The sequence below is a fragment of the Natrix helvetica genome (assembly GCF_964273705.1).
Source record: "Natrix helvetica genome assembly, chromosome: 1".
Classification (NCBI taxonomy): Eukaryota; Metazoa; Chordata; class Lepidosauria; order Squamata; family Natricidae; genus Natrix; species Natrix helvetica.
Window position 1 is genome coordinate 139,487,763 of NC_138548.1, and position 27,460 is coordinate 139,515,222.

At 37.5% G+C, this 27,460-nt stretch overlaps 1 protein-coding gene across 3 annotated transcripts in view; it reads right to left on the reverse strand.

The window, feature by feature from the left end:
* DPP10 (dipeptidyl peptidase like 10) overlaps positions 1-27,460 on the reverse strand; it is a 652,197-nt gene that overhangs the window by 54,278 nt on the left and 570,459 nt on the right. For all 3 annotated transcript variants that reach the window (XM_081939815.1, XM_081939814.1, XM_081939813.1), the window contains exons 8-10: positions 15,222-15,342; positions 13,775-13,929; positions 11,589-11,686 (exon numbers count right to left, since the gene is read on the reverse strand). In XM_081939815.1, the coding sequence (XP_081795941.1) occupies positions 11,589-11,686; positions 13,775-13,929; positions 15,222-15,342 (374 nt within the window). The remainder of the gene's footprint in view (positions 1-11,588; positions 11,687-13,774; positions 13,930-15,221; positions 15,343-27,460) is intronic.

The window sequence follows — 27,460 nt, forward strand, 5'->3', positions numbered from 1 at the left end:
AAAGGATATAGAAAGAGAAAGTGTTTCCAGCTGGTGAGGAATTTTTACCATTTTAAAAGAGCCTGCCTATAAAAAACTTAAAATTAATTTAAATTGGAGAACAGAAGAAATAAGCGGAGGAATTAAGTTTGAAATTGTTTTGGACAGTGGGTTATCTTACTTTTTAAATGCTATGTTCATGGATGGAATTTATGCAAGCCTTTTAAAACGAATGGATTATGTTTTCTTCTTCTATTTTTTCTTTCTTTTATTATTCTTTGTAACTTATGGACTAAAATTCTCCTCTTTCATTACTGTGGGTGTTTTTCTAACTCATTTAAGAATAGAATTTTTTTTTAACTTGAAATACAAAAAAGATACAAAAAGAAACAAAGGAAATTGCTACAATAACACTGCTTCTCTGAGGCTGGAGGTTTGTGTATTGGAAATGAAACATTCTTACTTTTCTTACTGATTATCCTGGCACTCCAAGGTCTCACTGCTTGTTTATAAAGAGTGATAAGAAGAAAAGCATACAGATGTCCCTTTGAAGTATATCTCCAACCAGAGAAAAGTGAAAATAAAACTTTATTGTGAATCTATGCTTAATCTTGTTAAAACCTTCCAAGCTAGAGCAGTAGTATTTGTTAGCTGGAGATAATGGCACAATTTCAACAGCAGAAAGAAACTTTAAGCCTGCAAAAGATATTCTTAGAAATTCAGAAATTATCAAAAACATTTGAGAGGAGAGAGAAGCAGTTGGAAGACTTAGAGCATCTAACAGTAAAATATGATGAAGAAGTTGGAGATGTTTATCAAGTGGAAAAAGTGGAGGTTAGAATCCTAAAAACCAAAGAGGAAAATGACCATAAAGAAATTACATTTGCTGATATTTATGGTGATTGGTTTGTTTCTGGAAATGGAAAGAGTGAAATACTGAAAGGTGAATTAAATGGAGGGGAACTCTATCCCAGATGGCAAGACACAGAAGAAGAAAAAACAAAAGAATTTATGGATTTAAAGAGAGAAATTTTATTAGCAACATCATTGATAACACTACTAACAATCAAAGATAAACTGATTAAGGAAACAGAAGAAGGGCATCAAAATTATATGAGAGATTTTATAAGCAAGGAGTTGCTAAGAGGAGTACATACAAATTTGATTAAGGAGATGATTAGAGGACTGACACCACAAATGGCAGAAGACATGACACTGTTTTGCTACTGGAAAGATACAGGTTGATAGATGGAAGTGTATAATTTAAAACTAGTTAAACTTAGTGAAATTTAGTGACAATAGATATAGTAAAATAAATAATGATAATGATAATTGATAATGATAATAATGTATACAATGTGTAGTGTTATGATAAGTAATAATTGGATATGAATATTGAATGGTACCAATGAAAGGAAGATTAGAAATCCTTTTGGATTATATATAAAGGTTAATAAAAAAGAACTAAGCTAGAGTCAGTTAAGTCTTGATTATTAGGGGGGGAAATGTTATGATACAGGATATAGTCAAATAAAGGAGGGATAATTATATATATATACACACACACACACGTGTGTGTGTGTGTGTGTGTGTGTGTGTACAACAAAAGGAAACTGGATGTAAATTGTAAACAGTGATTTGGAAAGGAGAATTAGAAAATTTTGTTATTAAATATTATGGATGTTTAGCTAGAATAGGACATAAGGGCTCAGTGTTATTGGAGGATTTTAGAAATAGTAAATGAAATGCCAGTATGTGGTTATGTATTAAATCTTAGTATATTTTATGATGAAGGACGTTTAAACAATTATAGTCAAATGAAAATGGAGGTATGATGATGGTAACATGTATAAATATCTGAGTTAAAATACATGAGTTAGTATGAATTATGCTTGATGACTATGGAAGAGATGCACAAAAGCCTTTTGTAACCAACTGATAAACTTTCTACAGTATGTAAAGAAGGAAGATTTTATGTGTTGTGTTTGTTTTGAAAAGAAATAACTTTTGATATGTACAATGTACAACTTAGAAAGTCTCACCAAATCTCCCACTGCAGTCTTGGTATCTGCTTGACTTATTGTATTTACAGCACACTTATTTGCAGCCTTGGCCGAATCTAAGTGTACTTTGAAGTGGAGCCGAGAGCAGTCTCTCTCTCCTGTAGAAAGTCTGACAGAAATAGTGGATGCTAGAGCTCAAGATAGAAGGGCAAGATGGGGAGGCAGTAGCTATAAATTGCCTGAAAGGCATCCCTATTGAGGAAGGTACTGAATGTTAGGGGGGGGGAATTTTGCAACCTTTCAGTCCTATTGTCCTGCTGATATGAGATATAGTACTTCACGTATTGTTATAATTGATTCATGTTTGACGCAATGTTTGGAAGCTGCAAGGTTTTTTTTTTTTTTTTCAATTGGCTATAAATTGAAAGTTGTAATCCAAGAACATGTGACTGATTAATTCCTTCTACCTAAAAACATGTTCTGGAAAGTGTCTGAGCTAATGGAAGGCCTTTGGAAGGAATACAATAAACCATTTTGGTACATAAATCTACTGTCACCAAAATAGTTGTGTAACGTGTTGAGGAGGAACGTGAGTAACATAATCCATTGAAATAGAATTCCAAGATCCAGATAGGGAAGAAGGTGGCTGAAGTAAATTGGCTGACTATACAAGGGCAGTCTTGGTCTGACAACAGACATGATAGGATGAGACATATTTCTTGATATCTGCTCTCATTCTTCAGCATCAGAACACTGAGTGCCCGATGAAAACTTTTAAACACTCCTCTATGGTCCAGCAATTTGATTATCATGGTAGAGTTGTCCTTGAGGGAAGAAGAATATTGTGTTTATGAAATAGCTTACATAGGTCACAGAGAATAAATCAGTTTGTGGTCCTCTGGAGATTGTCTATATGATATATGAATCTTATTGTTGCAAATAGACTGATCCAACAGAAGTACTGCCTATTTCTCTCCCCATAATCTTTTCCAGATGATATATATCTGGAGTCCCTTTGGTGAGAGGGGGCGGTATAAAAGTCTAAATAAAAGTAAAGCAAAGTAAAAAATATACTCAGGGATGGGGTGTTTGGCTTACAGATTGTGATTGAGAGGGTTGAGCATAGAAGATCATATTCAGATTTTTGTGATAAAATTTTGATGATTTGTTTTTTTTTTAGATCCAGAAATATAAGTGATATTACATTTGAAATGGAGAAAAATGAATCCACCTGATCTTGTAAGGAAGATGGATTGTGCTTTCTGTAAGTGTTCCATATTCTTCAGATGTATCTGAACTGGTTTATTCCTTCCAAGAAATGTCTGCCATATTGGAATGCTGCTTTGATCATAAGCAAGTCGTTATTGAAAATGCCATAGTTCCTTTTTCTCTGGGAAAAGCAATTTATAATAAAATGCATAAAGCAAAAGATCTTCCTACACCATGTTTTATGTTTGGAAAACACCACCTAATGTTGTGTCTTTCTGATGTGTCTGTTTACAAAACAAAAGGATCAGTGGGGACAGAATGTCTGAAGACTCAAGGATGTCATTTGAGACAATTTGAAACTAATAACATGAATAGTCCATTTGGAAACATCAAAAACACATTTCCACCTTGAAACTGTAAAAAGATTGTGTTTGAGGAGTCTCTATAAGTCACTTGTAATACAAATCTTGTGTAAAATGGATGCTCTGAAAACATCAGTATGCCATCCAGGTACAGCACTACATATTTGACAAAAAAAATCAGAAAATATTTCATTGATGAACATGGAGAGACAGCAGGACAATTATTCAATCAAAATAGCACCATTGTGAATTCCAATTTCCCAAACCTGGTACCAAAGGCAGTTAAAAATTCAATGGCCCTCTTTCAAAATGGAAGTGTCTTTCAAATCGATGAAAATATGTGCTTTCTGAAGGTTGTTCAGATCTGAAATAAGAGGTAGAGGGTAGTGGTTTCTAATTGTCACAGAGTTCAGAAATGTACATCATGAATAGTCTTCAAGAAATTATTTTTCTTAGATACAAAAGACGTAGGTACAGATGCTGGAGCTGTACAAGGGGAAATGAATCCCTTCTTCAAATTGTCATCCAGAAGCTCTTGTAAGGTGAGGCCAGTTCTTGAATAGACATAAGATAGTGTCTCTGAGTTGGAATCTGGGCTCCTGACTTCAAGTTAATTGTGTAGTTACATGCTTGGTGAGGAGGCAGGGTTATTGTGACTTCCAGTGAGGATTCATGGTGAACTAGTTGTCTCGAAAGGAACAAAGGTGGCATTGTGGTGAGATCAGTGGCCAGGTGGCAATTTCTGACTGGCCAAATCTCTCTGGATAAAGGAGATATTCTGAGATTACCCTCTTGTACGCCGGACAGCTGCTGATGAATAAACTGTAGAAAATTAGGTTTATGCAGTTGGCTGATGAGTTGAGTGGCTGGGAGTTAAGACATTTCCATCAAATTAATAGCCACAATGTAGCCTGTATGGACATAAAGTTCTGCTGAGCCTCATTCTTAATCATGTTTGGAAACAGTTTTTTAATTGCTTTTCAACTATTAGGAAAACAAGCCTTATAATATGCATTGGATTGAGTTTCCTTTAATTCCTAGTGAAATAAGTTTCAAAAATAAATTTAAGACCATAAAATATTTTTTTAAAGAATAAACAGCAAAAGATGATTAAAATAAATGAACTGGTAGAGTTATAAAAGTAAGGGTTTAAATGAATTTAAAATAAAATTTTGAAATTAGTAAAAATCCTTCTCATTGTCCTGCTTCTGGTTTCAGTTACTGACTCAAACATTGCTGCTATATCTCTCACTCTACTGAAGGCCAGGAGATAATAGCATGCAAACCAAAACAAAGTCTCAGATGCTTGCCTGCATGAATTTCTTTCATAGGAGCACACAGAAGAATAGTCCAGAATCAGTCCAAAATTCCAAAAGCTAGGTCAAGGTTGTCAGTCAATCCAAAAGTCAGAGGTTTAAGGTTTCTTACATGAGCAGGAACATTATGCAAGAGCTGGAGATCAGACAGTTGCTTCCATGAGGGATCATTGATCAGAGCTGTCTCTTAAATCAGGCTCCAGCCAGCTGTTTTTAATCAAGAGATTGACTGCCATGCTTGGCAGGAAGCCTAAAGGAATGATGTTGCTCTGCTCTTCACTTTACTCACCAGATGTAGGGGCTGGGAGGTCTGATGTCATCAAAACCATCTGACTCTTCCACCTGTTCCTGGGTTTGATGAAGCTCAATGTCTCCTAAGGCTGACACTCTACAGGTTGTTGGAGCCTCTTCTTCAACATCTGAGTTGTTTGAGTCTTGGATCATGACACTCGAGGGAAAATGCTGTTGTTTTGAATTCTTAAAAGAAAAAACGATAGGATGGGAATTTGAATGCTGGACACTAGAGAGGGAACCAGAAGGAACTAAAGATTACAGTTAAAAGAGAAAAATGCTTAAATTTGATTTACTAACTTAGAATGGAGCAAAATATTTTAACACTAGAGATATTTGTGGATATTTGTAAGCAATGGATCCAGAATTAATCTGAAAGAGTATGCCATTATATATATTTTCCTGCAAATGTAGGGTCTACTTTTTATTTTTTACAGATCAACCCTAAGTTCATCCAGTGGTACAGCAGGAATTCACCCACCAGTTTGATGCCCAAGACTACAACGAGGGCTGAAATATAATAATCAGTCCAAAGTCACCAGCCACTTTTCATGCTATAGGTAGACTGTCCTTAAAAGATATTTTGGAATAGGAATACATTTTATCAGACAAAATTGAGTTTAATCTGAAAGTGGATTTAAAAATAAGTTTCAAGACTAATATGGATAAAGATATTAAACTTGATATACAAATGAAACTGGCTGATGTCTTAATAATTAAAAGGGTTATATAAATAGCAAACCAAAAGACCAATTTGGATAGCTATATTATTTTGAGTTACAAAAAAATGATCTGTTTAGGTTTTGTAAAATTTTGTGAAAAGGGGCAGAGAAAAAAATGAAAGGAAAAGAAACTCTAGGAAATTTTTTGAAGAGGTTAAAGATCAAGATTTTTTAGAAGTAGAAGGAAGGATCATAAACTGGATTTATTTGATCAAAGTTAAAATAGCTACATTGTTATTTTTGGTAATTATTACAATAATAGATTTTCACTGACCAGGATTGAGTCATGAGATTTCAAGGATCTGTATATAGATAAGAATTGAGACATGGGAAGAAGACATCATTGTATTTTAAGATAAGGTGTTTTTAAAATTATTGATACTGATTTTGACAAATGGGGAAGTCACTTATCTATTTCTATTCTTTTTCTTGTTTGTACTTTTTAAATATTTTTCTTCCTAAATTATTTTTTCTATTCTTCTGCACTTTCTCTTTTTTCTTTTCTTTTTTTTTTGCAGTTTTTTAACTGTAACATTTAGTAAAATTATTATAATAAAGAGAGAAGGAAGGTTAATTCCTTGTTCCCCCAAACATCACCAAACTCTTTGTACTTTTCTGGTAAGGAAGAGGATTTCCAGAACTGACTTCAAAGAAGGCAAGAGTAGGAACAAATGCAAATTATGCTGCTCACACTTTTGATTGGCCCTTGCTGCCAGTGGACATCTGGATAATTACTTTGAGCCCAATCAATGAGGCAAGTAAATAGATTGTGATAAAATGGAATGGAAATAATTCTGTAAGATCATTTATTATCTGTTGTAAAAACATTGTACATTGTATGATAAAAGCAGGTCAAAGTGCTTGCCTGTCAGTTGTTTCCACAAATAAACATTTCTCTTTGTCAGCAGTTTAAACTGCAGTATTATCTTATCTCTGACATTAGCTGTGCACCTGAATCTAGAAGAGTGGAGAGTTGTATTTTTAAGTATGAGAGTGTACGAAGTGTAACAAAAGCAAAATATGCTTTTTGGCTGTTGTTGTCTGAACTCTTCACTGCCTTAGACTCTCTGTTGAGATCTTGAAAGGGAAATCTATGAGGATCTCCAAAGATGATACTCGAAGGATTTCAGCATTAACTTGCTACACAGTCCACAGTTGTGGCACTTAATAACTGATTCAGGAATCTGTACTTTAGCAATGCAAGTCTTGGTTAGATGCCCTATAGTTCCACAGTAGAAACAAACTGTATTTTCTCCTCCTCTGTTTTTCTGCTGTGGACAAAAACCTGTTCTTATTTGGATGGCTTCACCAGTGTTGGCATCTAAGTTATCCACGGAGTGGGGTATAAGGATGTAGAGAGGCTGTGAAACTTTCCATATTCTTTCCTCAGTGTCTCAACTTTTTCAATCTTCCATCAATATTGTAAGCCACCCAGAGTCATTTACATAAATTAAAAAAAAAAACATGCCATAGAGCATTTTCACAATATGCCTTGCCCCACTCATCTCTCAGCTGATCAGCAATTCCTTCCCCAAACTGGTCAATCAGAATAAGATCATTCCATATTTCTGTCTTATGATTGAAATATGGCTAGATACTCATGAAATCTGTGATCACCTGAATTTTATTTGTTTATTAAATGTGTTTGCCGCGCATCTCGCCATGAGGTAATTTGCTGTAACTCTCCTTTTGGAATCATCAAAAGGTCTTTTTGAATGAAGATCTGGTAATTGTCCAGTAATGGATTATTGCTCTCAATGAAAGGCACAGACCAACTGGATATTCTTCCTTTCTGCAGACTGAAAGGAAAAGCAATTATGTTGTCCAACCCACTATAAACAATTCATTTGGGTTGTTATAGTCAAAAATTGATGCTGAAGTCCTCCAAAGTTCTCTGACAAACTGCGATGAGAATAACATTGGACGGAAGTGTTTTGAGTGTCTTCTAGCTGAGCGAAATTTTGTCACAATTTCTATGTTAGATGTACCACATCATTGTGCAGGTTTGTTTTATATATACAATCACTTGTATATATCACTTGTATACACACAATCATGTTCAGCAACTCATCTTTCAGACAATGGGATGCATCAAACATCAAATGAGGATTTCATCCAAAATGTTCTTTTATAAAGTAGTGACACTTTCAAGCATGATGTCAGTTTTTCAAAGCTGGCCAGGAACAGACAACTAAAGGGCTATCGGAATTTCACTTTATTGTTATGGGATATAATAACAGAATCTTGAAAACTTACTAGGTTTATAATAGGATATTCCCTTGTTCCCTCTTATACAAAAAAAAAATCATAGTAATGTTTTTTTCTTTCTCTTCCTCTCTTCCTTCCCAAGGTTAAGTTGATGTTTATCGAACACTTCTTGCATTCATCTATGGAGATTCTCAGTCATCCAGGTCATGGTTGTCCCAAAAGTGTTTTTTCGAGAGGGAACTTAACTTTCTGGTTTTTCTTTTGAAGATGTTTCGCTTCCTTTCCAAGAAGCTTCTAAGCAAAATGTCTTCAAAAGAAAAACCAGAATGTCCAGTTGGCTCTTGAAAAAGCACCTTTGGGAGTTCTTATATTCCTCCTTTGTTGTCATTTATCATACTCCTTTACACTACTTTTGTAAATAGCTTCATGCTCTTCTATAAATAGTGTAATTTCTCTTGAGTATTATCTCGTTAACAAAATATAATAAATTGTAAAAGTGCTTATAGTGTGATTTGTATAAAAAAAATTAAAGTATCACATTTGATACTAATATAAAAAGAATTTGTGTAAATAGAAGTTGCTTGTTGATGGAATTATACCAATATATAGAATTCATCATCTTTATAATTATCTTTGGAGATAAAATACTATATATCTTAGAAATCAAGACTTGATCTCAAAAGGATATCAAAGGAGGGCCCTTTGTCTTTCATATTTACATTCAGCAAGTTAGGAGACAATTACTTTGCCAATATTCTTGATTTTGAATTTTTCTGATGTTTCATCTCAATCACATAGAAATTTTTCAAGCTTGTCATATGCTTATCCTAGATGTCTATAGAGATGCTCAGTCATTCAGGTCATGGTTGTCCCAAAGGTGTTTTTTTCAAGAGGCAGCTGGACTTTCTGGTTTTTCTTTGAAGAGCTGAAGAAGTTTCTTGGATGAGAAGTGAAACTTCTTCAAAGGAAAACCAGAAAATCCAGTTGCCTCTTTGGGGAGTTATCCTTGTAGGCATTGCTAGATGAAATAATGGTATATTACCTTTTCCATTTCTGTTTGATAACAGCTTGGGAATGGCAACACCAGTTAACATAGAGTTCTTCTGATGGATATGTTCGTTTATCAGAACACTGTTTCTACATGCCCTTCTCTTTATTTCTCTTTAATAGCTGACACTGTGTCATCTGAACACAAATAGTAAAAAACATCAAGCATATCAGAAATATATTGCTGCAGACTATGGACTTATTTCAATATGTATAAAATAAAGGGTCAACAAACCTCAATTTGTTCTGGAGTGGGTAAAACAAAGAAAAAATATAACCTATGTCTTGGATTTTTAAAATATTTTTCAATGCTTTTCATTTATCACGTCCAATTCCAATTTTCAGTAACTAGGGCATTATACAGTACTTTCATAGGTAAAATTAAAATTGATTTTCCAGGGATGCCCACACTCAAGCTTTGTGATATGACAGCTGGATGATTGCTTAAAACCATTTGCAACTCAAAGAGAATGTATCAAATACATTATTATTTTTTTAGTAAGCTTGCACAAACCCACATTTTTTAAAAAAGAAAAATAGAACTGTTATCTACTTAGATATGTAATATTTGGGGGTTTTGCTTACTGCTTGGAAAATTCACTATAGGATATAATGTATTTTGAATTTGATGATTTAGAACTCACCCCTGTATAATCTAACATTTGCATGTATTAAGATCTAATTTAAAAAATAATAATTTTTGTAATCATTTTATTGAAAATAACATATATACATCAAACTAATACAAACTACAAAAATGAAAAGATAAAAATCGAATGTGCAAAGAAAAAGGGGAACAAAGAAAGAAAGAATCCATCCTGGTGAATATTAACAACTTTAATTGCCATTTGTTAAAATACAATAAACAATATTTTCATTTTGTATCTCACCTCATTCTCTATGAACAAATCTTTAAATTTTTATTCTCCATCCCAATCAGCAAAAATTCATTCTAGATTCTTTAAAATCCAGAGAATTTCCCTATCTTGTATTTCTTTCATTGATGCTTTTGTTTAATTTTAATTTGAAATTCAGTTCATTTAAAGAAATGGTCAGTTTTCAGAATCAAGCATTCTTTTAGTGAGAAAAGTAACAGGCCACTTTAACTCAGTGATTATAGCGTTTGGACTTTGAATGTGATATCTAGAGAAGTTTTCTGAGGTTCTAATCTTTTCCATTCATTGTTGCAAGCCTAAACCTAAAATCTTGTCAAATTTAATCAGATAATGCTACTTCTCTTTCTGTCTGCATGAACAGATATATCTCTTGTAAGGAAGATTTTCTTCTCTTTGTGTATCTTTTATGAAAACAATGTCAAATACTTTATAAAAAAATTCAATAGTTCAATTCTACAATAACATTTTCAATCTACTACCTTAAATCAATCTATAAGATTTTTTTAAAAAAACAGATTATTATTATTATGTCATTTTATAGTCAGCCAGATGATTAGCCTGGATTTGGTATTTTTATCCATCTATTGAGTCCTTTCTAAGCATCTAGACAGATATCACTGTTGATGGCACTGAAAATACTGGTTGCATGGATGTAAGCTGTTCCAAGTAAATCGGCATTTTGCAATTGACTGATGGGGAGTTTGTCAATACTGATAGTGTTCAAGTGGTGCTCCAGATATTTTGAGATTACACCTTATTAGTATTGGTACTATCTTTGCTTTATTTGCTACATTCTATTTCTAATTTTCAGATGTGATCCGCCCCATTTTTTTTCTTTTTTATTCTGCTGTTTCCAACTATAGCAACATCTGCTATCCAGATTATTATTATTTTGTCTTTCTTACTGACAGTTGTTAAGCCTGGTACTTGTTTGTTTGGAGTCTAAAGTCCCATAGCACTTTAACTTCTTTATTTTCTATTACCTTGCCTATTTTGTGATCCCACTAGTTCTTGCTTTCAGAGAAATATATATTTCTTGAAGATATTCCAATGTGTCATTGTTGCTAATTTGTCGTGTCATTGTTTGTCATTGTTTGTAGTCAATCCATGTGGTCTTCTTGCAACAACTAATTTAATGGTCCTGTCTTTCTTCAGCTTCTTTGCAGAGGCTATCTGTTGCTGTCTTCTCAGTTCCAACTTTGTATGCATTTGTATGCAAGGCTTGGTCTTCTGTAGCTAGAGTTACCCTCCATCCCCATCTCTTTATTTTAACGTTTCTGCTCGTAACCCTTCAAGACAGTGTTGATTCATGGTGATTGCCTGAACTGGTTCTTGCAGTTTTCTTGGCAAGATTTTCAGAAGTTGTTTGGCATTGTGTTTTCTGAGGGCTGAGAGAGAACGATTGGCCACCAAGGCACCCAATTGGCTTCATGTCTAAGGCAGAACTAGAATTTGCCATCTCCTTTCCTTTTAGTGCCTTAAGCACTACACCAAGCTGGCTCTCTGGAATATAGTTATAGTTTAGTAGGTTAAATATTAACTTCTAACTGCTTACCTTGATTTAAAACTGTCTGGTGGCATGAGTTCCAATGTATGTGTTGGCCCATATAGATTGACAACATAAAGCTTGACTACTGGATTCAGTTCACCTGCCTTTTAAAAAATAAAAACATTTCAGTATTGATGGAATATGAATGGAATATTTAAATACAAGTCACATAGATATATCATTGATATTGTATGACAGAGTATTGAGTGATCCTAATTTGATGGCCATACATTGGCATATACAATAAGACTTACAGTAAATTCCTGCACACTTATTTTATTTTCCTTTTTTCCTTATGGATACAAATAACTGTATAAAATACAAAAAAGGGATAATGCTTTTATAAGGAGTAAAAATAATTATAAAAGTTTTCCATGCACCAGCTTGGTCTAATAGTAGTCATAAATAAACTACTAAACCTGCCTAGTGAACTAAACATTGCAACACATAAAGTCTTAGTCTATATTATTATATCATTTGCTTAATAATTAAGGTGAATATAAAATGAACAGAAAAATTAAATAAAGGTTACAATTTATTAACAATATAAATCTGCTCACTATGTAATAAATTATAGTAGACTTTTATAATTTCTTTATCATAAGTTTAATTGAATCTTAAATTTTATCCTTTGTTCTGTGTTTCTTTTTGTACTGTTCAATTTGAAATTGCTAAAGAAAAGTAATATAACAGTTGTAGAATTAATTCTGCTCCTAGCAACAACATATGAAAAAATATCCACTGATGCACATTTAATTTTACATGCTGTAAAGTCATCTAACAATTTCATATTTTTAAAAAATCAAATGTAATAAATATAATTGTCAAAGAGACTCTATTCCAGAGTAATACATTATTTATGTTTTAAAATATATTTATTCAATTTCTAATGTTGCCCACTCACCAAATCACACTGAGTGGAATGTAAAGGTTAAAAACAAAAAAATGATAAGTAAAAACAACAATAAAAAAGAAACCATGCTGGGGATGGAAAACATACTGATTTAACAAGTTCATGCATCATTCATCCTGACCTAAATTCATGCTAAACTACATGTTCAATTCTAATTTTCACATATTCTTTAATGTTTTTAAATAGTTTCTTTATTTTACTATTTCTGTGGACTGCCACACTCCAGCAAAAGTTCTAGAAGTTTATGGTTTCCTGCCTAGGCAGGGGGTTGGACTAGAAGACCTCCAAGGTGCCTTCCAACTCTACTATTGTATTATTGTAATATGTTAAAACAATAAAACCAACTATAAAACCAATAAGAAGCCCTACACAAATTGACAGCATTCATTAGCTACTTGCATTTTCATGTTTTTGAACTGCTGGATTGTCAGGAGCCAAGTAATGGGAGCTCACCCTGTCATGCAACGCTTGGGTTTTGAACCTGGACTGTCTACTTTCCAGCTGAAAAACTCAATTTATTATATTCCCATTGTGCACCCCAGGAAATATAATAAATGAATGAATTATTAGTAATAATTCACTCTTTGAATTGTGCTGAGAAGCCTTCTGATAACTAATGCAGGGCCTAAAGCACTGATGTTAAGTAATTATGGTGGCTGTTACATACCAGCTAATTGCTTATTACACACAAGCTGCAGTCTACAAAAGCTCATTGCAATAATATATTCTAGATGTGATGACCGCATACCTGAGATGGTTTTATGTCTGATATGGTTTAAGGTATAATTTGCAAAGTGGTGTACATAGCATAGGAAAAGGTAGTTTTGCCTAGAGGTAAAGCATTGTTAGTATATGCTACATCTTACAGTGGTTATTTGACATAATAAAAGAGGTAAATATCCTGAAGTCAGCTAAATCTTAACCAGAGAGAAGAAATGGAATTGTTTGTTTGTTTGTTTGTTTGTTTGTTAAATTTGTTTGCCACTCATCTCGTGCCTTAACCTGCTGTCACGTTGAACAAGTGACAAAAAAGAGACTACCTTACTTCATTGATTCACAAAAAAAAAAAAAAAACATTCACATAAGTCTTCCCAGGGACTGGGAAGTCTGTAATTATATCTGGTAATAAAAAAAATGCTTAAATCTTTTATTTTTAACTACCTTAATAGAGTTGTTATCTTCAACTCCAATGACTGTTTTCTTCAAGTAATTGTGGGTAAGGGAGCAATTAAATAAAGCATGCATTAATAATAAAGAAAGTATTACTCAATTTCCTTACCTTTGGATATGGATACAGTTTTCCTTTGGGATACAAAGATCCAGTAAACCAAGGAATAAGCATATTTGGTACTAATGAGTCATTTATCATAAGGAATGCCAGCCTCTCTCCATCAGGTGACCACCAGTGAGTAATGTGTGAATGAAGCAGCTCCTCTGAGGAAAAAATAAATAAACCCATGAAATTAGCATTTTAAATCAGATTTACTAGTAAATATCACCCTGTTTCCCTGACAATAAGACCTCCCCGGATAATAAGCCCAAGTGGGCATTGTGGGGGAAGGGGCTTATTTTAGCACACTTGCTCAAGTGGGCATTTGAGCAAGTGTGCTAAAATAAGCCCCTTCCCCCACAATGAGCCCTCCCCGAAAATATTACAACACAGCAGCAGCCATGAGGTGACCACACTTCCCGCCTCCTGCACCTCAAAAATAATAAGACCTCCCCCCAAAAAAAGACCAAGCACTTATTTCTGAGTCAAAAGAAAATAAGACTCTGTCTTATTTTCGGGGAAACACAGTAGCATTTAGATTTCCATGGAAGGACGTTTGATACATCAATTTTATCTAAACATTTTGCTCTTAGAAACATAAAAGAAAGAGCAAAGAAACTACAAAAGATGGTGTCCTTTATTTTAAACTAAATTGAATACTTCACTTTTCTTTGAAATTCACACTTCAAAATTATTTAGCTGCATTCCTACACTCCACTGAAAAAAGTAGAATAATTTATAGAATACTAACTAAAAAAATATTTCCCTTATCTTCCCCCTGCAAGTTATTTCTCTTGAGGTGAAAAAAATATATGCATAATTAAGATTTCCATATTTTATATTCATAGTGCATTTTAAAGGACATTTGAAGTAGGACCATTGTTCATATTGAGAGAGATTCTTGAGTCTACCTGTTGTGAGGGTGCTGTTGAGCTCTAGTTTTTTTATTTATTTTTGCTCTGTTGACAATTGTTCATATGCAGCTGATGTTATGCTTTCTGTGGTGGCTTTTATAGTAGTATATGTTTTGTTCTATATGAATAGATTTTCTGTAAAGTTGGATTTGCAGATTATCATCATTCAATTTAGTTATGAGAAAGTCTAAGGATGGGAGCTTGTTCTCTTTATTCATCTCAATGTTTTGTTTAAAATCAACCAGTGTTTCCAAGGAAACATCAAACATCAAACATCAATCCCTCAGAATTCATGGTAAGGAAATCTCCATTTCTCAAAGATTGTACCAAAGAAGCTTCCTTGAAAATAACGAAACATCTCTAAAAAATGTTGTTTCTACTTTGGTATTGATTTCCCTAAGAGTGTAAAATATACCTGGGCTACCACATTCCCAAGAAATATTGAAAATATTTATCCCACAGTAATGTTTTTTTTTCTCTTCAAAGTTGAGCAAGGATAAGCTGTTTTGCATTCATATAGCAATTTTTATTGTGCAATTTACCTTCGTATAACCAGTCTGCAATTCCATTAAAAACAATTCCTTCCTTCCCAGAAGATGTCAATCTCAAAGAGCTGCTCTTTACATCAGGCTGGTAATAGATGTTATTTTCAAATATATAAATCTATGTTGGGTAAAAAAAGAATGACGTGTTTTGTAATTAGTTAATATTTTCATACTCATTATCAAGAAATCATTTCTGAAGCTAATTTTTATATCCTTCTACAATTTATGCATTATTTCAGAAGAAAAACAGGGAGAAATAAAGTATTTGTTTCTAAAACCAAATAAACTTCAACAGAAGGCAAGGTTAAGTTATGCTGTAAACACTGTAATTACAGTGTTAGTTGATTTACATATTTCTACTTTCTTTGCTCTAATTTTTATTATATTTATATATGTAGCCATATAGAATAAACTCTACCTTCCAGGTAGTAAAAGATATTTACTGACTTAGAATGAAATCCTTAAGAAGAAAAGATACATGAAATCCAAGATGTGTTCTTATAGGTTCATAGCACTAGCCTATATTTTTCAATTCTGATATCTTGCAGAACTCTTGTATCTTACATAATATCACACAGATGTTGCATAGATATAGAATGGCAAACGTTCTCCAGAATCCAGTCTTCTTGTTTTGTGCTTTGCAGCCAATCAATTCCTTCCTTCCTTCCTTCCTTCCTTCCTTCCTTCCTTCCTTCCTTCCTTCCTTCCTTCCTTCCTTCCTTCCTTCCTTCCTTCCCCAAATTTAAAAACCTCCCATCCATAGAGTTTATTAGCTTTATCAGCAATTTATATAAAAACACACTCCAAGAATTTACTTCCACAGCACATCTTTGGATTCAACCCATAAAGTAGTCTTTATATTTAATACAACCAATCCATTGCAATTATATGCTGGTAAAATGCTATGGATGGTGAGAGTAAAGCTTCAATACTGGCCCAGATTCTTTTTCTAGTTTTGATACTCAGCACATTCAACACAAAATAGCACTAGCATTAGCACTAGAAATAGCACTTAGATGTATATACTACTTCACAGTGCTTTACAGCGGTTTAAAGAGTCAACATGTTAGATCTGGGCAACGGGAGAACAGACTGCGGACACGAAGTGACTTAACAGCTCTTTATTAGTAGTAGTAGTGATCCAGCTTGCTCTGTGGTCGGAGGGTTCCCCTTTTATAGGGATCGGGTACGCCCCTCGACCAATCAGAACGATACCTGTTTCCCGCTGTAACAGCGGACCAGAGAGGAGACTTACCCCGATATATGCTAATATCTAACACCCCTCCCCTCCTAGACGGAACGTTGTGGTTAGTAACATAGTCTTTTAGGTATGTTGGGGTTTGCCTTACTCGGGAGGAGCGTCGCAGTTCGGGTTGGTTAGAAGTGGTTGCAGGATCGGATGCTTTTCCTGTTTCACGTTCGGGAGGTTTCGTGCCTTCGTTGCTAGGGCGTTCCGGAGTCTGCTCGGTTGCGTTGTCTGGGGTTTGCTCTGCTTCGTGTTCGATCTCTTGTTCCGACCTGGGTTCGCAGGTGTCGTAGCTCTCTATGATGGGGCTCTCGAGTGGCTGCCTTTCTGTTGGCAGGAAACTCTCGTCTTCGTCTCGAAGGTCTGAGTGTGCTAGGCGACCCCGAAGTTGATCGATGTGCCTTTTCCAGTTCCGCCTATCTTCCAGCTCCAGCAGATACGATCGTGGACCCGTGACGCCAATGACCTTTGCCGGCATCCACAATGTTCCCCCTGCATAGTTGTGGGCGTATACTGAATCCCCTATGCTAAAAGACCGAATTTTGCTTGTGGATTCTGGGGGAGCTGTGGCAGAGTAATTTGGGTGAAGACGGTCCAGGTGAGACCGTAGACGGCGGCCCATGAGTAGTTCAGCGGGGCTTCTACCCGTCGTTGCACTTGGGGTGATATGCTGAATTAAGAGGTAATGGTCAATGCGTGTTTGCCAATCACCTGGACCCATCCTAGCGAGGGCCTCTTTTGCGAATCGCACCATTCTCTCCGCCTGTCCATTTGATGCCGGATGGAATGGCGCGACGAGGGCGTGCCGAATTCCCTGACCTGCTAGATATGTTTCAAATTGCATGGCCGTGAACTGGGGCCCATTATCGGAGACCAGGAGGTCGGGCAGGCCATGAGTGGCGAAAAGTCGCCGTAGAACCTTAATGACTGCCTCTGCCGTGGTTGAAATCATTAGGACTACTTCTAGCCATTTCGAGTATGCATCCACAACTATAAGGAAGGTCTGACCTTGGAATGGCCCTGCGAAGTCGATGTGTATTCGTGACCAGGGTGCTTTAGGCTTCTCCCATTCTGTGGCGGGTGCTTCCGGGGGTGCTGGTCTCGATTCCTGGCATGGATCGCAAGTGGCCACCCATTCCTCTATTTCTTTGTCCATGTTTGGCCACCAAACGTAACTTCTTGCTAACGCCTTCATCCTAACAATCCCCGGATGACCCACATGTAAAGCATCTAATACATTCCTACGTAAAGCATACGGAATAACAACTCGATCCCCCACAATAAGCAACCTTGTAACACTGATAGTTCGTCCCGTTTTGACCAAAACACTTTGAATTCCGGGCCCACGTTTCCCTTCGGCCACCCCCTCCAAACCCAGGTTTGAACTTGCTTTATTAACATGTCTTTAGAAGAAAACCTTGCAACATCGTAGGAAGAAACCGGTCCTGAGTCCAAACAATCAATGAGCAGCACCGGTACTTCGGGAGTGGGGTCTGGCAAAAGGTCCAGTAGTGGGCAACGGCTGAGTGCGTCTGCGTGTCCTAGAGTGGAACCCGGTCGATGAATTAATTTGTATGAGTAGGCAGCCAGGAAAACAGTCCACCTGGTCATGCGTGGAGAAAGGGAGACTGGAGTGGGGCGGTTTCCCGCCAAAAGTCCCAACAGCGGTTTGTGATCTGTAATCAGTTCAAAATCGCGGCCGTAGAGGTATTCGTGGAAACGTTTTACTCCAGCTACAGCAGCTAGCGCTTCCCTGTCCATCTGGCTGTAATTCCTCTCGGCCGATGAAAGAGTCCTGGAGTAGAAGGCGATGGGTGCTTCTTTTCCGTCGGGCATCCGGTGGCTGAGGACTGCGCCGACTCCAAAAGGTGATGCGTCGCAGGTCAATACCAGCGGTAGTGTCTGGCTGTATTGGACTAACAGTGAATCGGTGGTGAGCAGGCGCTTTACTCCGGCAAAAGCTGCTGCTTCGGATCGTCCCCATTTCCATGGTGTGTTCCTCTGGAGTAGACGGTGTAGTGGCTCAGCAACGGTCGCCTTCTGTCTCAGAAAAACGCTGTAGAAGTTAAGTAGTCCAAGGAAGGCCTGCAACTCGGTCTGATTTCGTGGTGTGGGGGCGTCCTGGATCGCCTTAATTTTCTTTGAAGTGGGGTGTATTCCCTGACCATCGATTCTATATCCCAGGAATTCTACGCTAGGCACGTTAATTTGGCATTTTTCCTTTTTGAGGCGGAGACCCTTTTCTCTGATTCTGGCCAAAACAGTTCTGACTCTTTTATTTAATTGCTCCTCGTTTGCAGCGGACACCAAGATGTCGTCAAAATAGGGGACGACTCCCGGTATCCCTTGCAAAAGTCGTTCCATGACGCTCTGGAACAATCCTGGAGCAATACTCACACCGAATTGTAGCCGGTTGCATTTGAATGCTCCTCTATGCGTCACTATACTTTGGGCCTCCGCTGTGGCGCTATCAACGGGCAGCTGCTGGCAAGCTTGTGCCATGTCTAATTTTGCAAATACCTTTCCTGGCCCCAACGAGTGCAATAAGTGCTGTACTACAGGCACAGGATATGCGCTTTGTTGTAGCGCGACATTAATTGTGCATTTATAGTCCGCACAGATGCGGACTGATCCGTCTGGTTTGACTGGGGTCACGATGGGCGTTTCCCAGCGCGCGTGATCCACCGGCTCAAGGATTCCTTGCTCCACTAACTTATCTATTTCCTTATCTATTTTTGGGCGGAGTGCAAAAGGCACTCGTCTTGGTTTAAGTCAGATTGGTGCCACTGTGGGGTCTAAATTGAATGAAATCGGTTTACCCACATACTTACCAAGACCGGGGCTGAACACATCCTCGAACTCCTTAAAAATCTGCTCAGCGCTGCTGTTTTCCATGGCGTTGATTCCGGTGACTTCTAGCCCCAAGGATTCAAACCAATCCAGTTTTGTAATGGTGCGCTGGCGATGGTCACGGGCAGCTGGGCTATGATGTCCTTGAAACGGATCTGGAACGTGCCTTGGCCTACGATGGGGACTCGGTTCCCCTGGTAGTCTCGTAGCAGGATGTCTGGAACGCGTAGTTGGCTCTTTTTGAGGCTAGGGATAGCCTGTTTCATGGATGCCCATGAAATGATCGTCAGGGACGATCCTGTGTCAACTTCCAGCTCGCAAGGTGAGCCCTCCAAGAGGACTGTGACTTTCAGCTTTTTAGGCCGCTTGGTGCGGACCTGGCTTATTGTGGTGAGATACGTTCGCAATTCCTCTCTCTGGGTCAACTCTATCTCATCATCTGTATCCTGAAAATACTCTCGTTGAGCGTCTTGATAGAACGCTCTCTCGGCTCTTTGTGTGTAGTCTCTCTGGGAATATGCTCGCTCAGCTCCTTGTGTGTAATCTCTCTGGGGATACGCTCGCTCAGCTCTTTGGGAATTTTCTCTCTGGGTAAACACTTGTGGATTTCTCTCTGGGCGCCCTTTTTGATTTCGCCAAGCCCCTGGGTTGGGCTTCTGTTGGCGGTACATGGGTGGTTGCCTTGAGGCAGGGGCTTCGCTCCGGCACACTCGTGCGATGTGCCCCAGTTTGTCGCAGTGCGAACAAACAACGTTCCTGAACCGACAGGTAGACCGGGGGTGATTCCCTCCGCAGCTTGCGCAGGGCGGCAAACGGGATCCGGGTCTCCCCCCAGGTCTCACGTGACTGCTCCGCATCAGGTGACTTTCCTCGAGCTCGGGATCCCCGAAATCTGGAATGGTGTCCTCGTAGTGGACTCTGGTGTGTCTTGGCGCTGGCTGGCCTGTGTTGAATCCGCGTTGAATGGTCTCCGCTGATCTGTCTGCTGCTTCTGAAGCTCTTGCCTCGTCGAGTACAATCTGTAGGCTTAAATTGGTTTTGGCTAACAGCCGTTTTTGTAGGGAAATGTCTCTCAGCCCGCTAACGAGTCGATCCATAATCTGTTCATCCAGGTCTCGGAATCCACAATGTGTGGCTGCTTTTCGTAGGGCTGCAACGTACTGGTTGATAGATTCTCCCGCCTTCTGGTTCCTCGTGTTGAATGCTTGGCGGCAAACATGGCGGGAAGGTTTTGGTGCGTAATGGGTCTGTAGAGCCTGTTGCAACGCCGCCCATGATACTGCCTGTATCGGAGTAGGCGCGGTGAGGTCTCTGGCTGTGTTGAAGACTTCTTTTCCGCAGTAGCCGAGGAAGATGTTTTTCTTCCGGGCGTCGGTGATCCCCGTGTATTCGTTCGCTTCGAGAAAACACTCAAAACGAATCATGAAGGCTTCCCATTCGTCGTTCTCTGGATCGAATGGAGCGGTGGGAGTGTGCATCGCCATCTTCTCTCGCTTGAATTTGCCGCGCTGTGGTGACCTGAGATGGCTGCCGGAATTTCTGCCAAATCCCTAGGCTGGATCAAATCCGGAGATTCTGGAGGTAGCGTTCTTCGTCCTATCTGTCTCTCGATCCCATCCTCGTCGCCAATGTTAGATCTGGGCAACAAGAGAACAGACTGCGGACACGAAGTGACTTAACAGCTCTTTATTAGTAATAGTAGTGATCCAGCTTGCTCTGTGGTCGGAGGGTTCCCCTTTTATAGGGATCGGGTACGCCCCTCGACCAATCAGAACGATACCTGTTTCCCGCTGTAGCAGCGGACCAGAGAGGAGACTTACCCCGATATATGCTAATATCTAACACAACATATTGCCCCCAACAACTAGGTGCTCATTTTACCAACCTTGGAAGGATGGAGGCTGAGTCAACCTTGAGCCATCAGGATCGAATTTCTGGCAGAGGACAGAGTTAGCCTGCAATAGTACATTCTAACTACTGCACCGCAATGGCTTCGCAAAATATTGTGAAAATGTTTGGTTTTTTGGTGCTTTTTGTGCTTTTTTTAAACAAATATTATGTCAGTGTTAAATAGGAAACATGTAGTATATTTAGACTGCTGGGAGCATGTAAATCATGTCCACTAGTTAGGGGCATTTCTTTCACGCATATACAACAGAAACATTTTTTTTATGTTTCCCCCAAATTTCAAAAATGGTTTAGCAGAGGAAACGTTTCAAAGAATCATTTTTTTTATTTTCAAAAAAAAAGAAAGAAAGAAAGAAAATGATAATATAAATTTGACAATTATAGAACAAATATTAACACAATATATTGTCTAAATTAATATTTATGTATATGTATATGTATATTTATATGTATATTTATATGTATATGCATATGTATATGTATTTGTGTTACAACCCCTGGTATGCCCAAATATGGGAAGGAACTCACTACTCCCCCTTTCTGTCCTTCGGCTCATTACAGAAAACCATCCAGGCAGAAAACCATATTTTTATTTTTAATGTTGTTTCCATTTTATATTTGTGTTGTATTTGTGCTGATAAATAAATAAAGGGAGACTAGTATAGATCTATTTCAAGCTATTTAGTTCTCATCAGCTAGCCATACACTTACTGGGATTTGAACCTGGGCTGTGTTACATATTAGGCAGATTTGTTAGCCACTAAGCCACAGGCTCTCCTCCTTATCAGCTGAGCCAGGGAAATAGGTATGTATTTGTGTTACAACCCCTGGTATGCCCAAATATGGGAGGGAGCTCACTACTCCCCCTTTCTGTCCTTCGGCTCATTACAGAGGACCATCCAGGCAGAAAACCATATTTTTATTTTTAATGTTGCCTTTTTAGATTTGTGTTGTATTTGTGCTGATAAATAATTTTTGTAACACAAATGTTTTTCTTCCTGGATGGTCCTCTGTAATGAGCTGAATATATATACACACACACACACATACACACACACACACACACATATGCAACATGGCATGATAAGTTGTTCAAAAGTATTATATAATATTTTTCAACTTTATCTCATACTTGAACTGTCCATAATTCTTGATATCTGTACTAGTCTTAGTCGTTATATTTACATATTCAGTTTTTATTTTCTGCCCACTTCACAAGGACTTGAGTCAACTCAGATCGGGCATCATTTTCTATCATTCATGTTACAATCTAGCTATTTCAAGGCAAAGAAACAGGATAACCCAAAACCATTTTAGTCAGTTATTCAGTTCTTGAATTGCATCTCAGAAGACTTTATGCAGCTGCATTGTGTCCCTTCCCAAATCCTCTAGTCTAGTCAAGCAGAAGATTGATAGAAGACTTCTGCTGAAAAAAAATGATAAAATAAGATCCCATCTCTTGGGGCAGTAGTAGCAATTAAACTCCTTTCTCCTTTTGAGAACAAATGTATGTGTATTTTTATATTTTCAAACCAACCAGTTGATCTTAGCTATGAAGAAACCAACCCTGCTACCAATACTATAATGCCATTAAAGTGCTAAACAGTAGATTTTCTTACATGGAAAGAAGTTCTTCTTAACTTTTGCCTCGAGCAGCAGAATGACTTTTCACTGGCCTTGCTTGTAAAGAGCGTAATTAAATGCAGCCTGTGAACAAGCTGATTCTACAGTTAATAGAACTTAAATTAATTAAGAGGTTCTGTATTTGAAAATTATTAATGTAGATGGAATTTTTGTTTTCTAAGGGAATGAAAAGGTGTTTTAATTAATGTTTCATACTTTAAACGTGGCCCATTAGTCTGGCTACATGAGTGAAAACAGTATAATACATCAGAGATAATGGATTATTCATTGTAAGTTACAAGGATCACTAGTTCTTGTGATAATTTGCACGGCGGTTTAGAAACATCCTTAAATTTAATGTTCTAGGCTAACAGATAATATAAAATATGTTTGAACACAACAAGTACTTTTCTCATGTGTGTGTGTGTGTGTGTGTGTGTGTGTGTATGGCAGTTGCAGTGTCCTGTGGTCATATGATCAACTTTTGTGACTTCCTAATAAGCAAAGTCAGTGGGGAAGCAAGATTCCTCTAACAACTAACTTAATAACTACAATGATTCATTTAACAACTGTGGCAAGAACAGTTATAAAATGGGGTAAAACTAAGTTAACAAATGTTTCACTTAACAACATACATTTTTGGCTCAATTGTGATTGTAAATTGAGGACTACCTGTATATCCAGGAAAATCTTCCTTTGCATATTTTGTTGACATCCTAATACAATGGTCCCCAACTTTTATGGCTTGGTGGCACAGGAGGGAGACCGGAAATGGCCTGCTATTTGCACAAGTCGAACTGTGTGTGTGCATGCTGGCCCATGCTTGTGCAAGGTGAGCTGTGCAAATGTGTGCATGCCAGAGATGGGATGCTCCCGGTTCAGCCCGGATTGGCCAAACTGATAGTGGCCGTGGCAGGAGGCTCCATCCACTTGCCCGGATGATTCTGCATATGCAATGAATGTCACACGTGTGCATGCAAGCACGAGTGAATCAGTAGCACCGGGATTTGAAACCCAGCTCTGGTGCATGCATGACGGCCCACCACTTGCGTGAGTTGGCTGCACATGTCCGTATGCTAGCCCACTACTCGCACAAGTTGAACTGTGTATGTGTGTGCATATGCAACGGCCCACTGCTTATCCAAATTGAGTTGCGTGCATGCGGCTCTCAGTTGTGTAAGTTGAGCTGTATGCATACACACTGGTCTGCCATTTGAACAAGTCGAGCTGCGCATGGGTTCACTATTTGTGTAAGTTGAGCTGCATGCATGTGCATCACCCAGCTGCCTACACGGCCTAGTTCTAAACAGACCATGGCCCAGGGATTGGGGATCCCTTTCCTATTAGCAATGTCCATTATTTTTGTCTACATGCAATCCATACAGCTCTTCCAGAAAGAAGAATGAGCCAGCTGAGGCATCATGCCTCAGTGTGGGGGAATATCTCAGGGCTCTACACTCCCACCTTATGTTTAACATCTGCGTGGATGAGGTTATCCATTGGACTGGGGTCGGATATATGGATGACGCCCAATGTTTACTCCAAACAAATCAGGCGAGGTTGCCAAACTTTGCTTACATTTACATTTACTGAATGCAACCCAGAGTTGTTGTAGCATTAAGCAACCTTATAAAATTTTAAAATAAATAAAGTCAAGGGAGAAGCAAAGGCAGTGATTTTCTATCATCGTCCTTTGCGTCCTTAGGGTTCCATCTCAATTTATGTTAGAGGATATCTAAATACACTGCAGAGCACCTCTTTAGAGTGAAGGTGGAAAATAGTTTAATAGAAAGAAGGACTAGGGGAGACATGATAGCATTGTTCCAATATCTCAGGGGTTGCCACAAAGAAGAGGGAGTCAAACTGTTCTCCAAGGCACCTGAGGGTAGAACAAGAAGCAATGGGTGGAAACTAATCAAGAAGAGAAGCAACTTAGAACTGAAGAGAAATTTCCTGACAGTTAGAACAATTAATCAGTGGAACAGCTTGTCTCCAGACATTGTGAAAGCCCCAACACTGGAAGTCTTTAAGAAGATGTTGGATAGCCATTTGTCTGAAATGGTATAGGGTTTCCTGCCTAGGCAGGGGGTTGGACTAGAAGACCTCCAAAGTCCCTTCCAACTCTGCTATTGTATTGTATTGTAAATACATGAACAATACCATCTTCCTCCGGTATAAGTTAAGAACTGCTAAGCATGTTTATCTATTATATATTCTTCTACCCTACAAAATGACCTAAACATAGCAGAAGCCCATGGGCATAATGCCAGGAGGAAAAATATATTTCAAACAACCAGTAGTGCTGTAAATACTGCAATGCTGCTGCTGTCTTCTCGATAGTGCATTTGTCAAAAAAATTAAAGAAAGGACGAGGGACACAGATTGCTAGTTGTATTTCTCTGTCACATTTGACCCTTCTTTTCACTTAAGGATAAGTGAGTAGATACTGGAGAGGAAAATGATATGACAAGAGTCAAAAGGAGCCTGAGTGCTAGATCCAGTGTGCCAAGTAGACACAAATGTGAGACAGTGATGAAGACTTTTTGATGTTGAAGTTAGTCAGCATGGATTCCCAGGTATATTTTTCAAATATAAATGTGGTCAGCTATGCTATTTGCTAAGGCAAGAGCCTAGTTTCTCCCCACAGACTTTAAAAATTGAAGATAAAATTCTCTAGATAACATTGCAGTTAAATCTTGTATATACATATTTTGCTTCAGCTTAACTTGATACTGCTGGCTAAGATAATGGTATGCTTTCAAGATGTTTTTCAATATGGCCTAGTTGCATATTCATTAGTTCTTTCTCCTATGATTTCACCTGCTGCTAAATACATGCACAAAAAGTGATGAAATAAAAAAAAAACCTACTCAATATTATAAGCCTGTGGAACTAAATATAAATATGCAGTGATCATACTACCTTTCCAGATCAAACCATGCCTGGGCTTCTTTGATGTTTGAAAGAATGATTAACAGTTTCATGCTCTAGATGCAGATGGAGAAATGAGTAGAAAATGATGGGTTTTCAACGCAGCAGCTGTTAATCAAACACTGAGTTTTTTTTTTTAAACTCTTAATAAAAGTAGAATACATGCTCAATAACATGGACAATAAGATAGTAACAGAAAGAGAAAACAGACTGGGACAAAGCTCACTGAACAAATGTCTTGCTTATTAACATAAATTTTGGACTCAATTGTGGTTGTAAGTCGAGGACTACTTGTAATGAGCTCTCTTCCTGTAGTTCTGTGCCACTGTACTATTACAACATTAAATGAGGTTTTGTTATTCTGTACATATCAGGAATTGATAACCCAGGGTGCACTAGTGCCATACTGCCCATAATACCCTAAACAAACTCTTAAGGGTTCCAACATTATTTTCAAATGCATACACATGCACAATCGATAAATTTGAGATATTTTTCTGTCCTGGGGATGCAATTACTGAAATAGTGTAGGATTTGGCAATTTGGTGACATTCAATCCATATAAAAAAAGTTATAAGTATGCCTCTGGAAAGGTCACATTATAGTTACGTGATGTGAAAAAGTTGATAATTCCTGATATTTATACTGAATTGCATCAGTTCTGTTTTGAAAGAGATAATAATATTTTTTACTTAAATTTTTAAAATACCTTCTGCCTATGAAATGTTAAAGCCTTCAAATTCATCATTTTGAAACATCATGATTATATGTAGCAAAATGAAAAAAATGCTTTATTTTAATGTTTCCAATGGGAACAGTACAGGATTAGACATTACAATGGGAACATTACAGGAAAAGACCATTGTATTATGATGATAACCTCTGTCATATGTTATTTCACCTTTCATATTAGAAAAAAAGAGAAAGGTTAAGCTTAATAGGAGCTATGGGAAAGCTGTATAGAGTGCACTTTTCTTTGATTAGTAAGCTTTCAACCAGACATGAACCTACTCACTTTTATTGTTATAAGGACTAGAAAGCTGAATAAAGATAAATATGGAATTTCCAAAAATATAGATTTTGAAATAGAATTAAAACTGTGAATAAAATTAAAATTTGCAGAAGAGTGAAAGACCTGTCCAATGCAGCTTATTTCACAAAGCTAGTTATAGTGATGTGACAATTAACAGATACAATTGTCGAAGATATAATGATCAATTATGAGTTTGAAGCTAGTAAAATCAAAAAGACAAATTTTGCCACAGGGATGAAGAAATTTTCCTTACATTTTCCCAGGTCTTGGTAAAGTAGAGATCAGTCCTTCACTTAAGGTTTTTCCAAAATAGTGAAGCATATCTGTTAGGAGGTTGGAACTAATACAAGTCTTCCTCAGTTTATCAAATACTTAAGTCACAGGTGGCCATTTATAAGAGGAGAAAGCATAGTCCTTGAGCCAGAGAAACATCCCACAAAAATATAGGAGAAAGAAAAATAGCTTCTTAGACAATCAAGTAGGGCATCCACCGTGGAAGAAATTAATTAGAAGGAAATACTGCAAATCCCTTTCATCTCCTTTAAAACCTCATCTATAACGCTAAGTACCCATTCTATTCTTCACCTCATCTCTTTATTCCAGAACTTTTAAGTTTAATGTGAATGTAGGGACAAACAAAGAAGC